The 15152-nt window shown below is 37.1% G+C and overlaps 1 protein-coding gene across 13 annotated transcripts in view; it reads left to right on the plus strand.

Moving 5' to 3' along the window:
- Positions 1–15152, plus strand: part of LRMDA (leucine rich melanocyte differentiation associated) — a 635267-nt gene that overhangs the window by 357697 nt on the left and 262418 nt on the right. For 12 of the 13 annotated variants that reach the window (XM_066191474.1, XM_066191475.1, XM_066191477.1 and 9 more), the window contains one exon: positions 6902–7033. In XM_066191474.1, the coding sequence (XP_066047571.1) occupies positions 6902–7033 (132 nt within the window). The remainder of the gene's footprint in view (positions 1–6901; positions 7034–15152) is intronic. The other variant, XM_066191483.1, reaches the window with a different exon arrangement.

The following is a 15152-nucleotide window of genomic DNA, read 5'->3' on the forward strand; positions in this document are numbered from 1 at the left end:
GGAAGTAATGCATAGTTGAACTATTAGTGGTCTTTTTTCCAGAAAGCCGTTTGATAAGCCATGAATATATACAGTCACTTTCTCTCTGCTTGGTAATTTTTTGCGCTGTTTTGCAAACCGTATTTTCTTGTATGATACTTGTTTGATGACTAAAAACTCATTTTCTGATCCTTTTTTTATTATTTTGAAATATTTTGTATGGCTTATGTGAAAACTGCCTTCCCACAGGCTATAGTGCACTGATTGTAATTTTATTTAAATTTAAACAAAATTTTAACAGTAGTATAATATAAAATCTTGGCATGTTTAATCCTAAAGATGTAATATAGAAACTTAAGCAAAAAGCAGCCTAAGAGGAAGGATAAAGTTTGAGCTGTGTTAATGGGATATTCTCTTGAGTAGAAGTGCATTGAATACACATTGTGAAATCTGAGACTTTTAGAGGTTCATTAGAAAAGAAATTGAACCCCACCACAGTCAGTCTGGTTGCTAATTTATCTCTTTTGCTTGGTTGGTTTGGTTGTTTATCTTATTGAGGATTTTTTGTGGTTTTTTTGGTTGTTGCTGTTTGTGGTTTGTTTTATTTAATTTTAGTAGAGTCTTGAGGTGAGGGAATGATGGTTGAAGGACTGAATGGTTGACTGTAATATGTTTTTGTGAGCCCCTGAAAACTGTAACTGGGATTTGTAGTTTATTTCACCTGGTGAATAATCCACTATTATGGGACGTGGCTCTTACAGTTTTTTACCTTAATGTTGCAGTTTCTTTTAATTTCATTGCAAGACAAATAGGCTCTGTTCATCCTTCCCAAATAAATGTGCTTCACTGAGCCTCACCTGAAGGTCTGATTCACCTTCTGGGAGTGCCCATCTTTTCTTACTGCCTGTAAGGACTTATAAATGACTGGGCTTCTAGAGATGGATGAGATGAATCTGCATTATTGCTTTTCAGACTATACCATCATTTGAGAAACTGCTGTTTATTAGCAAAATCCCTCTCTCAAGACATATCTGCATTTGAATTTTATAATTGGTAGGAATGCTTGTGAAATCCTGTGAACATAACATCTAGAATTCAGGAGACCTCATTTCTTTTTGTCTGTGTGTTTATTGACTCTACTTTTGCTTATATTTTCTTTGAGGTTATGGGGTGGGTAGTGGCTTCCAAGGGTTTAGAAGTTTGGGCTTCTTTTTTTAAGCAATGGAATTTGCTGTGTAAGGCTTAGAACAAGACTACAAAAGAACAGATGAAGATTCTGAGTTTTCGTGAATCCTGAACTTTTTGATGTGCTTCCATGGCTCTGGTTTAAGATTGTGGTGAAAGATGTTTTCATCCCAGCCTTCATTGGTAATACAATGTCTCACATAGTCTTGTATGTTTCAGTGTATAAGAAAAGGGGAAAATCGAGGGAATGATATTTATTTTCTTGTTTGTCTGGAAGTTAAGTACGACCTTTATTTGGAAAGATTCAGAAACCTATTTTAGGCCCAATTCATAACAGAAGTTTAATCTTTTCTTATGGAGATCTCTTTCTCACAGGTATTTAATGATGCTGCTTGTTCATTTAATTTCTGTTTTGCTGATCATATTCACAGCTGTGCCTCTAGTTTTACCCTAATAGTTGCTTCCAGATATTTTCTGTCTACCAACAGAAAGATGGAAGTGGTGAAAAATACTGCCTCTAGATAGCCTGCAAAATACTAACATGTCTTCTGATGTTAGACAAAACAAAGCATTTCTTGCTTTACAAATTTTGGATCTTGGAGGTTCTTTACTGTCACTAGGGTGCTTGGTTTTTTTTTCCTTTTCCTTTTCCTTTTCCTTTTCCTTTTCCTTTTCCTTTTCCTTTTCCTTTTCCTTTTCCTTTTCCTTTTCCTTTTCCTTTTCCTTTTCCTTTTCCTTTTCCTTTTCCTTTTCCTTTTCCGTGTTCTGTCTTGGTCCAGAAGTCATGTCAGAGCTGTCCATTAAATACTTCATTCTGTTTTCTTTTTGGTTGTCTTATCATGCAGGAAACGGTGTAAAATCACTAAGCAGATTGGCAAAAAAAAATCTTCTTGAATACTGTAGAGGCCATTTTTTGATGCTTTACTTGTATTTTGTCCAACCAATTTATTTTTATTTTATATATATATCCCCATTTTTTTTATTGTGCATTGTTTTGTTTTGGTGAGCTTAAGTCAAAGGACTAGAAGTCAGGAGTTCTGGGTGTCATTTTTTGTCTCTTAGAAAATTGCTGGAGGTCACCTTCCGTTAGTCACTTAACCTCTCTCTGCTTTACTACAACAGCAGGTTTTTGAAAAGCAATGCATTAATGTTTTGCAAAAAGAAAAAAAAAAAGCTTTGTACACCTTGGCTGGCAGGTGCTGGAGAAACAGAATTTGCATTTCTATTTAAATACTGAAATTATCTAGTACTAAGGTTCTCATGTTGATTCTGCTCTCCTGTAATCTATTAAAACCTTAAAGGCAAGGAAAAGGTATTTTTAAAAGCTCTTGTTTTGTAACAGCTCCATCTTTAACTTCTGCTAATGGGTATCTCTTGTCAACAAAGTGCAAATCAATTTCAAGGCTAAACCCAAACTCTCATTTGCATACTGTTAACTGCTCTCTTTTCCTGTTAAACAGGACAAAAAAGTCAATTAGATATGAGGCAACTGTCTGATTAATGAAGGAGTGGGATAAAATGTAAGGAACTCTTCTTTTGTAGCACATGCTTCTGAGTAGCTTGTTTTTCTGAGCAAGGACAACTGCAGAGTACCAAGTTTTGTCTATTGCTTGCAAGGCTTCTGCTTTTTTTCATTTATAAAATCTCATGTTTTCATTGTCAAATATTACCAAAATGAAGAGTTGCTCTTTACTTCCATTGTAACCAAATCCCTGTCAGGCCAGAGGGATCACATGTAATCGCGTGGTTGACAATTACCATGCGTACACAAACGTAAAAAAACCCCAACTCTGTCATGACATTCCTTTGTGATTAAAACTTTGTTATAAACCATGAATGAATTATGGAAAAGAAAGCTGGAAGAAATCATACTGATTAGCCAAAGGACTTGGATAAAATGACGTTTCTGAGACCCTTATATTCTAAAGGATTATTTACTGTCTTCTTACAGAACATCTTAAGTCGTTTTGCAGAGGGAATCAGTTTCCTGTTTAGCGCAGTGTTTTTGTAAGCTAATGAGGGCAAAGCGTGAGCCATAGGCAATGATGCTGTGATATTAGCTGTGACAGGGAGCTTGATCATAATTATCTTAACGAGGATAGGGTTAATTACAGTGGAAACTTAAAGTTTTTTCTGTTTGAATGAGGCGGCACTGAATACGTTGTGATGTTTTGTCGGTTTGATGTGACTTTGAAAATTGCAGTGGAAATCTCTTGGCAACACTTGCTCTCCTCTGGGAGCAGAGTGTGAGCCCTGCAATGAGGTAACTGAGACAGTACCTGTGGGTGAGATAATGGGCAGCTTTCATGACATTAGAGCAGGGACAAGCAACCTGCAATCCACTTTAGGGATGTTTATTACCCTTTTGAAAGTAAGGGAAACAACTATTTGCCACAAGCCCTTCAGTGCTGGTTGCATTGTTGTGGTAAGGTTGTGTGTTTGTTTTAGTATGCTAACATGGGGAGACTTTTTTTTTATGCTGTGAACTATGAGAAAACAGCGCAGATTTAATTTTAGACTGGTTCTCTTTCTTAGGGAATTTCCCTTTTTTTACACTCGTCTGTTAGGTTGCTTGTGCCCTTCTTCCTATGCCGTGTATATATAAGCATTCCTCTCTTCTTTTGTAATGGGTTCATAAGGAAATACTTGGACTACATTAATATTGCTTGCTCAACCTCCTTAAAAATAAAAATGACAGTATTTTGTACTGAATTCTGTCTCAGATTCTCAAAAATGGTTTCTCCATACGAATTTACAATTGCAATCCTTTCTTATCCCCCATTTGCAGACAAGCAATTGAGGCTCATGGAAGTTATGGGACTTGCTGAAGTTTGTACCATAAAACCAATTGTGTGGATTGTAATTAAAACTTAGACTTTGGAGTGCAACTGCTGAGCAATATTTCCTAATATATTATGATGGTAGAGACTGTTGCATAGAATTTAATGAGTAGTAACACTGAATGATAACAAACACTTTTTTATTCCTTTTTTATTTCTTTGCCATGTCTTACCATTTTTCTTTTGGTGCTGTTTTTTTCTTCTGTTTAAGATAAAAAAAAAAATCTTGAATAGCAAAACAACATATGGCTGTAAATTTATATTAAGGGCCACACCTTCTCTCTGTACTGTGGCAACCCCTCCCATCTCCCTGGACTCTGAATTTAGGTGATTAAATCACCAAGTGCACACTACTCTGATGACATGAAAACAGCAATTATAAGCAACCCCCTGTGTAACATGGCTCCTTTTTAACTGAGCAGCTAATAACATTACATGGCAAAAATTATCAAAACCAGACAGGTGTAAGGAGATTTGCGCACAATTTTCTCTGCCTATCTATGAAACTAGTACCCTTGTGTTCAGCCCAGGGTTGTGAAAGAAAGACTGTTTCAATAGGCAACTCCCTCTAGTGTTTCGAGGTCTTTTGTCCCCCTTCATGGCTTGTCATTTTGTTTTATGCCTCCCCTGCAGCAGTTTTGGATGTGCTCTTTCTTCTCCTTGCCAGTTGCCAACCATTTGCTGATTCTCATGATAAGGGTATTATATTTGCATAACATAACTCAGGAACAATGTGTATTTTGATGCTGACACTAACCAGAGCCCAAGCAGTGTTTTTGCACAAAGGACCTATTAACATCCCATAAGGCTCTGTGGTGCTGACAAGGAGGTGGCCTTCTCTGAACTCTTTTGGCAAGTCAAAGTCATACACTGAAATGTGAGGTTTGGAAATAATCCACTATTTATATAATAAAGAGTATTTAAGGGGAATTTGCTAAACTAGGTTTGTCAAACTGAAATGAAAACTCATAACAGCTTGATAAACTCACTGCTACTTCCTCTCAGTTTTTTGCCTTTTAAAGGTGCTTGGAGGAAAGCACTGTCTAAGATGTTTGCTGCTTTCTCCTCGAATCTTGACTTTGGCAATACCGAGTCTGTTGTGACCTTTTGCTGAAATAGCTAGCTCAATGCAGCATGCTAGCACAGCTTTTAATGGTGAACAGTTTATGTAGACTGAATTGAGTTTTTTTTTCCCCAAACTGTTGGTTAAAGTCACATACAAAACGTGTGATTGTTCCTGCGGTGATTATTTCAGTAAAATGTTTATAGTAGAGGCCTTTTTTTTTTTTTTTTTTTTTTCAGTTTCAGAAATTGTAGTGTCAATGCACTGTAGTGATATGGATATTCCATAGGGTATAGGTGGCAAATTTTATTCAGGTCTGGCTGCTGAGCGTCAAAATGACATTAGTGTTAGTTGTACTTCCCTTTCAAGCCAAGAGACTTTGCAGTCCTTGGGCTGAAATACACCGTTGCAGTGTTGCACAAATGTTACTTGAATATTCGTAGTTAAGAGTGCAGTACCCAGTGTAAAGGTCACACACTTGATTTCTTTTGGTTGCTTGAGCCATCTAAGTGTGATCTATAAATGGTCTTTAAGTTCTAGCTACAAAAGCAGTATCTTTTGTTGCACGCATGAATGTTTAATTGTCTTTTCTGATAATACTTGTTTTCTTCCAGTAATTTTACCAGTGGAACATTCTAACAGGGACCTTGGCTGTGCTTCGATCTTAGCCAAAAACTGTGGGGAGGTGAGGAAATCCCCTCAGTATAAATGTCATTGGAAATGGAATAAATAGTATAACCTTCATCTCCCTTATTCATCACATTTTACAAAACAGCCAGGAGATACAGTGATGATCTTCCCACTGGTAGGCATAGTAGATCAGCTGTCAAGTCATGCAATCTCAGCATATCTTTAGGTGTCTGGTAGGTGAATGAGCTGTGAATGCATGTCTGTGCGTATGCTTTGTATATCGTGTGTCTTAGTTGATTAATGTGTAGGGGTTTTTACTGTTGGAATGAGCAAGCATTAAGAATCAAGCTTGGAATAGATGCCTTAACAAGGTGCTGAAATGTTCTTTTTTAGTTTTTTGGGGTTTTTATGACCTTTTTTTTTTCCTTTGGTACTTTGCTATGAGAGGAATGAATGCTTCCAGAACCTTGTTTATTTACAAGTCATCATCTTCACTACCATGTTGTCAAATGCTCCTTTTTAAAGCTGCTCTCTGCAATGTGACCTGAGGCTTGACAGTGGGACAGTAAGTTCCAAGAAGAAAGCAAATACCTTTTCTGTCTGGACTAATTCCGCATTTTATTTTGTAGAGAACATTTTATTTTGTTTGCAGGAACTCAAGAAGCTAATTAAGAGGTTAATAAAAAGGGGGGGGGGGAGGAATCCCTTCTACATTTCCTATTTATTGCATGTAAGGTAACTACTAAGAAATGATACTTGAAGTTGTATTTATTATTGTTAGCAGGGTATGATATTTCTTGGCAGAAATGATGGATGACAACTTAAATTTGTGTCCAGGGAATGAAGGTGAACTGTGACAGAGTTATTTATCTTGGGAATGGAGGTTAGGGTCAGGCGAGGCTGGGTGCCTGAAGGCACAAGACATTGACAAATTCATCCTGCAGGCCCCATATCTGAAGCCTTTTGTTTTGGATCCTGGCTACTCACTAAGTGACCCGCATCCTTCATCCTGCCAGCATGTGAAGGATGTGTTGCAGTGCCAGCACTCCCCTTGCCACTAATGCTTGTCATTCACTCTTCTGACAGGCCCAAACCAAAACTATTCCCACTCCTGAAAGGGAAGGTTAAAATATTTATTTCAGCTCATAATGGCCTCCCTGATTTAGTGGAGTATCATTTTTCCTGTTGCCTTTGTCGTTTGCAGGTCACTAGAAGGACTGGAAACATTCAGTTACTTGGAAGAACTGATCTTGGACAACAATCTACTCGGAAATGACCTTCTCTTACCCAGGTTACCCCACCTCCATACCTTAACGCTCAACAAGAACCAAATATCCTTTCAAAGAAATACCTGCAAAATGTCAAATGAGTTTTATGTGTCAGCCAAATTAAAGTATGTGAAATATAGTTCTTGTGCAGACAAAGCATTCTCTCGTTTGGCACCTGGAATACTTCATAGTAATTTATTACAGGTCATTCATAAATGAAATGCACCATTATATCTTCCTGTTGCTCCATTTTAGTGAGAGATCTAAGTTATGGCTCTGAAGAAATCTTTCTAATAGATAAAATAGAGAAAGAAAATAATGTCAGTGTGCAGCAGTTCCTGTGTTTGCTTGGGGTTCTGTTGCAGGCTGACCTCTAGTGGAATAGAGCGTGCAGTGAAACACTATTAGGTTTTAATACTTTAAATAGCTTTTAAAGCATTAAAATAAAGTAAGATGGAAATTATTTAGACCCACATAACAATTTTAATGATTTTCTCTATTTTCATGAAACTGGTAATATGCACAATTGGGTAGCTGCTGTGCAACTGCAGCTGTAAAGCCATCTCACTCTCTTCTTGGTATCCCAGTTCAGTATAAAATCACATAAAATACTTTCTAAATCAAGGTCTTTATACAGTAAAGTCTTTTGATGTTTGAATAAGTCCAGTTGTAACCAATCACTCGCTTCTCCATATGCCTATAGTTAGTGCCTGTTTCTGTTTACTAAGAATAAATATTTCAGCGTTTGTCTAAATGCTTTGCTGAATCAGAGCCCCTAGTCTGTAGGCTTATAGATAATGATCTGTAGAAACTAATTATCTGCAAAGTCTGTGGGCGTAGACTTGATTATTCCATAATTTTCCCATACTTTGACCCATCTGGAGATTTGAGGATGCGTAATATGTGATTTTACAGAAGTGAAGGATGATCAAACTGTGGCCAAAAGGCCAACTTGAGGCCTGCAGAGTCTTAGAGCACAGCCCCACTAAAGCCCCGGCCTTGTAATTGCAGCGTGAGGACAAGACTGCTCAACTGCAGGCTTTTATTACAGACAATGTAAACAGAGAGCAATTTACCTCCTACTAAAGCAAAATCCTCCTACTGGGGAGAATAAAAATAACTGCAGATTCTATGATTTCTGCTCTTATTTTTGACTCTATAAATAAATAATAATCAGCAGAGTAACTCTCTTTCTTGGAACTGTGGAAATTTGCCAAGAGTATCTCTTGAACAGTAACAATCATTACTGTACTAGGTGTTTGGCTATGTTTATGGTTAATGCAGGGTATTTTGGGTTGGATTTGAGTAACTGCTTTTATTGTTTTGTTGTTTGCTGGCATGGTAATATCTGAATTCCCCAAGATTGTACAAGAACATTTTTGGTGATGCCACTTAGAAACCATGAAGTGTAACTTTGGCCGTAAGACCAAAAACAAGTAAGCATATTTGTCCCAGGGGCAGCAGTCCAGGAGCAGTTTTGCACATAGCAAAAAGAGGGCAGAGGCATTGAATATTAACTCAGTGAACAAAATCAGAGGGGAAAAAATTATCCTGTCAGTAGAAATCTTTGAAGAATTTCTGCTGGTCTCATAGACAGACTAAAATAGTATTGTCAAGTGAGTAAGCTCTCAATGCCAATGATAACATGATGAGAAGGATTTGATCTATCCTGGGATATTTTTTTAAATTCAATCTAAAAACTATGAAGTTAGAGCTTCGACAGTACTGAGTTACCCAGGTTATAGAAATAATATGTGCATTTTTTAGTGTGCTACAAATAATTTAATAGAGGACTTGCAGAAATACTTGTAAAACGCCTATTGTATATGAACTACCCAGAGAAGAAAAATTAACTGCTGTCCATCATTAACATCCTGAGCCCTGGGGAGCAGTGATCTCTTGTAGGGAGGATACATAAGCCTACAGAAGCACAGAGACCTTCTAGATTCTTCTCTTCAATGTTAATGCTGCATTTGAAAAAGGTCTTATTTGGACTTGAATCACTTCTTTTTATGAATTATTTCTCTATAGAATTCTTTGAAAATGTTAAGAAAAAATGTACATTTAATAGAATAATGAAATACATTACAGAAAAGATTGTTCAGTAAATGACAGTAGCACTACATAAAGGACACAAGTGAGCAAAGAACACTGATCTGAAATAAAACTTCAGTAGGTGGAATATTGCCATATATACATAAATATTTACAGAGAGAGAGTGAGAAAGAAATGAAAATAAACAAAAAGCCAAACTGACCCCTTCAAAAATTGGAATAGCATGTAAATTTTAGAACACATATGAGAACTTTCTTGAGTATCTCTTAATATAACTATATTCTTTCCTTTTATTCTGGCTTCATTTTGACCCATATCCTGTTTCGATACTTCTGATAAGAGCTTTCTACTCCTTTTGCACGGTTCACTTATTGTGTAGCATTGTTTGTGTAAACAACATTTGAGTCCTGCTAACATAATGTCTTGGTACTGTACAAATGTGAAAGCTTATCTCTAAATCAGGCAAAGACTTAGAAGAATCACCTGGGGTTTTTTTCTTCTGGTTGCGTATTTCAGGTACAGTCAGGCCACTACTAATTTTTCTGCAAGAAGTGGAAGAAGCAAACTAAAATTTTGCAATCAAAAAATGTGTTATTGCTCAACTTTTCTGTAATGTATAATCTGTTTAAAAATCTTTTAAGATGCAGTCTATAAAACAAAAACACCTAAAGGAGAGTCCTCAACATTGTGCAGCATTGGATTATGTATCTAACATGCTTAATTTAATGTATGTAGTATGGTTGTTTTTTTAAAAAAGTCTGATTTACTTTGGGAAACATATCTTAGTTTCTTTCTCACACACAGTGGACAGCAGAAAGCACAGATAAGGATAGATCGGGTGGATGGGAAGTTGCTTTTGGAAGAGGACTTATGACTGCAGTCACCTGTGCTTGTAATGGGAAGCCTCATTTCTCCTTTCACGTGTGTTGACCAGATACTAAGAATTGGTCAGGAAACTTCTAAATAGATTTATTTCTTTGTGTGTGTTATAGCAGTGTGAGGTTTTGTGGCTTTTCGCTGCGCTGATCTTGACCAGTATGGAACAACATAGTATGGACATTTCAATTTCCTTTACATTTCAATCTTTATAGTATTTGTCAAAACTACTCAAATGGGCAGTTTCCAAATCTGGCAAACTATCAATAGATAGTTTGTCAAATATATATATATATATATATATATATATATTTATTTTTTTTTTACACACATGCCTGTGTGCTGAAAATTTGGTGTTCACTGCCTCACTTCTAAACTTCTAAGCAGACAAGTCTGATAATAAACCAGGACTGTGATTTTTTGTAGTAAAAACTCCATTTCTTTACTTAGTCCAGTAAGCTGGTCATGCATTTAACATACATTCTATATGTTTTTGAGGAATTGGTAATAAAATTTCTTGAGAAAAAGGTGTTGAATGTAGATGTGGAATGCAGAGAGGAAAGCCATGAGGATGGAGAAGGGTCTGGAGGTGAAGTAGTGTGAGAAGCATCTGAGGTCCCTTGGTCTGTTCAGCCTGGAGAAGACTGAGGGGAGACCTCACTGCAGTTACAACTTCCTCAGGAGGGGAAGAGGAGAGGCAGACACTGATCTCTGCTCTGTGATAGTGACAGGGCACAAGGGAGTGGCCTGAAGCTGAGTCAGGGAGGTTTAGGTTGGATATTAGAAAAAGCTTCCTCACCCAGAGGGTGTTTGGACACTGGAACAGCTCCTCAGGGAAGTGGTCGCAGCACCAGCCTGACCGAGCTCAAGAAGCAAAGAACTGTGCTCTCAGACACAAGATGTGACCTTGGGGATGTCCTGTGAAGGGCCAGGAGCTCAATTTAGTCATCCTAATGGGTCCCTTCCAACTCAGCATATTCTGTGATTTTATAATTGAATCTAGGTCTAGGTTTTGAATGGTTTAGGGGAAAACCAAAATATTTCATATCACAGAGTAGGAAATCTAGGACCGGGCAGAATGTCCATAATGATGTGTATATTTCTTGTGGCAAGAGGAGTTATCAGTGTCAATCAGATTTAGGCATTATATGTTCTTGAGTCTTTGAAAGCAGCATGTAAATAAAGCAGCATGGTTCCCCGTTCCCTCTAAGCACTCAGCTGAAGTGGCACAGAACTCTTCCTGCATAGGCTTCTGAATTCTCTGCACCACAACTGTGGATTAAGTGAAATCTGTGTGGCTTGTTAGAGAGCTGCTGAACCTAATGAGCTAAGAACCTTTCTTCTAGAATAAAGTGTACCTGAAGTAAAAATTAAGTCATGTGAATGCCATTGTGGAACAGAGAAGTAGTCTTCCATACATCTATGGAATACAGAAGTAGTCCACAGTGGTTCCTTATGCTGTTCTACAGCAGTACCTGCAGGAGTTGAACTGCAGATATCAGAACTCCTTCAAAAATTGTGAGCTGCTACTTTATTTTTGTCTTTGTTGTGTGTTGTTACTTAATAGCATTGAAATGTGGTCTTCAAATCTGCAGCCTTGGAACTATGGGGATTCTAAAATGCCTTTAAAAGCACTGGCAACTCCAGCTACATCAAGAAAGCTAATGCTGCTCCAGTAGACAGAATGGGATTTTTTTCCCATATATTCAGTATGCAGGAAGCTCTCCATGAGCTATATGGACTTAGTTAATTACCATCCACTCTGCACTTTTTTTTTTTTTTTTTTTTTTTTTTTTTTTTTTTTTTTTTTTTTTTTTTTTCTTGAGCAAAGTGGTTTCAAAGTCAGTGAACAAGGCCTTATCTCAAGGTCCTATCTCCCTACCAGGTAGGGTTCAAGCCAGAATGTGGCATACCAATGACTGTGTGTGACATCCTATTGCACACAGAGAAGAAGGAAATGTATACTTGCATATTGCAAGCTATTTCTGTGGTTATCCAACCTTGAAGACCTAGCACATTCTAATGGAAAAGCATTCAGGTGGCAAAGATCTTTTCATTCTGCATTCAGTGGAGAATTGGTAACTTCTGATTCAAGGCTATTTGCATCTGGAACACCTAGTGATTGCTACATCATGTTTGTGATAAATTTGACTGAAGCAAATGTTTCAGCTGGGAATAAATATGGGTACTTTTATCACATTTCTGACTCTGGTAGAAGTGTTATTCAGCTGTTTTAATGTTAGGTTGATTGTACCGAGTGCATGACAGATGATCAGTTGACAGAAAACTTTTGAATGACAGTTTTGGGTCTTTCTATGTGATGGTCTGGAATTCTGCATGATATTCCTGATATTCTCATGTACATATTTCAGAAATATTTTGAATGTATCCTGATTGCTCTTTACTGTGTCTCTTTGCTTCCAAGAACTTCTAAAAACTGTAGTCAATGAAGTTCATTAACATGGAAAGTTCTCCTGCAACTCTTTTGTTTTGGGGAAGTGGAATGACTTCTTGAAAGATGATGGTGGACAACTTGGAAAGCACTGAGAGAGAGAGAACAACAATGGTTACTTTTCTGTATTTGAGTGTGTGACTAGTAAAAAGAATTGCTAGCAGACAAAAAGTTTACAGAAAGAAATCCCAGATTCTCTTGCATACGTCCAACTATATGTAAAAATTAATTGTATGGCGAGATAGGAAATGTGTAAGTTTTTTAGACAGAATAAATGAATTTAGAAACTTAGCGTAGACTGTGTTTCTGCATGGATTTGACCTGTAGTTTTTCCTAAGAACAAACATGAATATGGTTATACCAAAAATGCTGGTAAGAAGGGAAGAAACACTGGGGTGTTTGGGGATGGTCAGCATTAGTGCTCAGTACTTAAAACAGCTGACCCTTATGTTACTCCCATAAAGGATTCATAAAGTGTCTCTGCCCTGGAAATATGCAGGAAAGACACAGCTAAAGAGACTCTTGATAATGTCAAAGTCTGGGATAGGTGAACTCGTGAGACATCATGCAGTAGTTTCTGTGTGAATCCACTCAGCCTCTTAGAAGTGTAACAGAGCAGTCTTTTACTATGCTTGCTGTCAAAAGAGACAGCTTAGCATCAAAATGACTGTCCCTGCTTGTGAGGTTCTCCTAAAATTGGCTAAGTCAAGTGGCACTATCCACTCAGAGTTTGCATCTTTGTCCTTGTGCAAAGATAATATTCCCCGGGTACTATTGTTTGTATGGCTAGAAAGGGGATGCAGTCCTGACTAGCCCCTAGGATTTTAGTCCAGGCTGTAGGATTTTCTACCAAACAAAAATGCTGCAAGCTTGCACAGATAGTTGATTCTTAGCCAGAGAAAGAAGATACATCATTTGCTTTGGGCTTTTGCTTGTTCTTTCTGCCTTTGAGAGAGCCTCATAAACAGTGGTATTGAGTATGAGAGGGAGAGTGAAAACAGACAAGTCAGAACACGCCTAATTTTAGGATATTTTTGGTTTCATGAAACTTTCAAGAAATTGTATTGCTCTGCAGCTAAACTAGACCCATAATTGTGCTGTAATTTTCCAAATAATTCTATTACTATGGTCTCAGTGTTGCTGGCAGCATTTGTCTTTCTGAACAGAAAATGTGGTGATAACAGAAAACTTGGTTGTGTATGCCTGTGTGTATTTCTGCTTGTGAACAGTCTGAATATGCACATGTGATATGCACATAGTAACAGTCTGAGGGGGCTTTAAAAAGTTCATCTGTGAGAGATAGCCAGTTCTTTTAAACATTTTCCTAATTTAAAACTAGGAACAGTGCAAGAAATAAGCATTGTCCCTTGGTGTGGATGAAATTTTAAAGTACGTCCAGTGTGTTTCTGTTAATTGTTCCTGAAGACCAAGTTACATTTTTGGAGGGAACCATTGTTGTATAATTCCTGAGAATACTATAGCTTGTGAACTGTAGAGACGATGATTTCAAAAATTTAGTTGTTACAGTTTTTTGTTTGATGTCTGTTAGAAAGGGAGGCATTAATACATTGGTAATGATGGCACTTGAATTCGGAGATGGATTACTACACTAAGGCTTTTTAATTATCACAACAGCGATACTTCAAACTATTTTTTCAAACTGTAGGCTATAGTGTAAATGTTGGCATCACTGTTCCATATTCACCTGGTGATCAGTGACACTGACTTTAGACAGATCAACCCAGAACTATTTTTACAGAGCTCTAAATTAATAAATACATTTTCACTAGCACTGTCCATTGATTTAATTGTAGGTTTTCTTTTTTGGAGAGAATGGAGCTGAAATTGGTCTAAGAAGTGGTACAGCAGGATTTTGTAGCTCTTTGGTTCTGATTACACCAATATGGCACTCCTTGGACTGCAACAATAAACCAGAAAAAAGAAGCTGGCGATAAAATTTCAGACTTGCTTTGATTTTCTCTCTCCATATTTTCCTAGCATTGTTTTAGAAAGACAGAATGCTTTTGGTGGCTTCATATAGTTCCAGTATTGTGATTTAAATAAGTATTTGACATGCTAATTAACTAAACACTGCACTAGAAGGGCACCATGACTTATGAGTCATCTCAGAATTACTTAATCATGAGAATTTTAACAGGATATCGTTTATTTTTTTCCTACATGCTTTGTAAAAATTAAGTGTGGTGTTAGGTGAATGGGACTTCTTGGAAAATCAATCTGTACCTTGCATTTTGTTTTTAAGAGGGATAAGAAAAGATACATAAGTCCTAAAGAACAGAAAAATTAAATAATTTATTTGTTTTATAACTGCTGATTCTCTTGCATGAGATACTTTTTAGGGAGTGTTTTTGCATCTGAAAATAAATGTTCAGGGTTTAGATATGAGGCATTAGAGTTTAGACGCTAACTTCCAAATTTGGGAGATTTAGATTTTTGAAATGCAGTTTATCAACTCCTGTTATTTACCTAAAAATTCTTGGTGAATATGCAGTCTCCCCCCTTTGCTTTCCATAGGATTTTGAGGTGTAGTCTTACACTTCTTGCATATCTGAGCTGACACTGCTCTTCATTAAATTTCTAAATACATCTTGATATTTGCCTTGAAGGCTGCATGTTCCTGTGGGAGTTAGAATACATGTCATGCTCAACATTCAGCAAACTTCTGGGGAGAACAGCTTTTACACAAGAAATAGCTCTGCTCAATTGAGAAGCAAAACTCCTGCATGTTTACTTCATAAAAGAAGCAAAAACTTTGAATTACTTGAAGGGGGTTTTTTTGTTGG

This window comes from Chamaea fasciata, unplaced genomic scaffold (assembly GCF_029207755.1).
Source record: "Chamaea fasciata isolate MVZ Bird 193981 ecotype frontalis unplaced genomic scaffold, bChaFas1.0.hap1 SCAF_9, whole genome shotgun sequence".
NCBI lineage: Eukaryota > Metazoa > Chordata > Aves > Passeriformes > Sylviidae > Chamaea > Chamaea fasciata.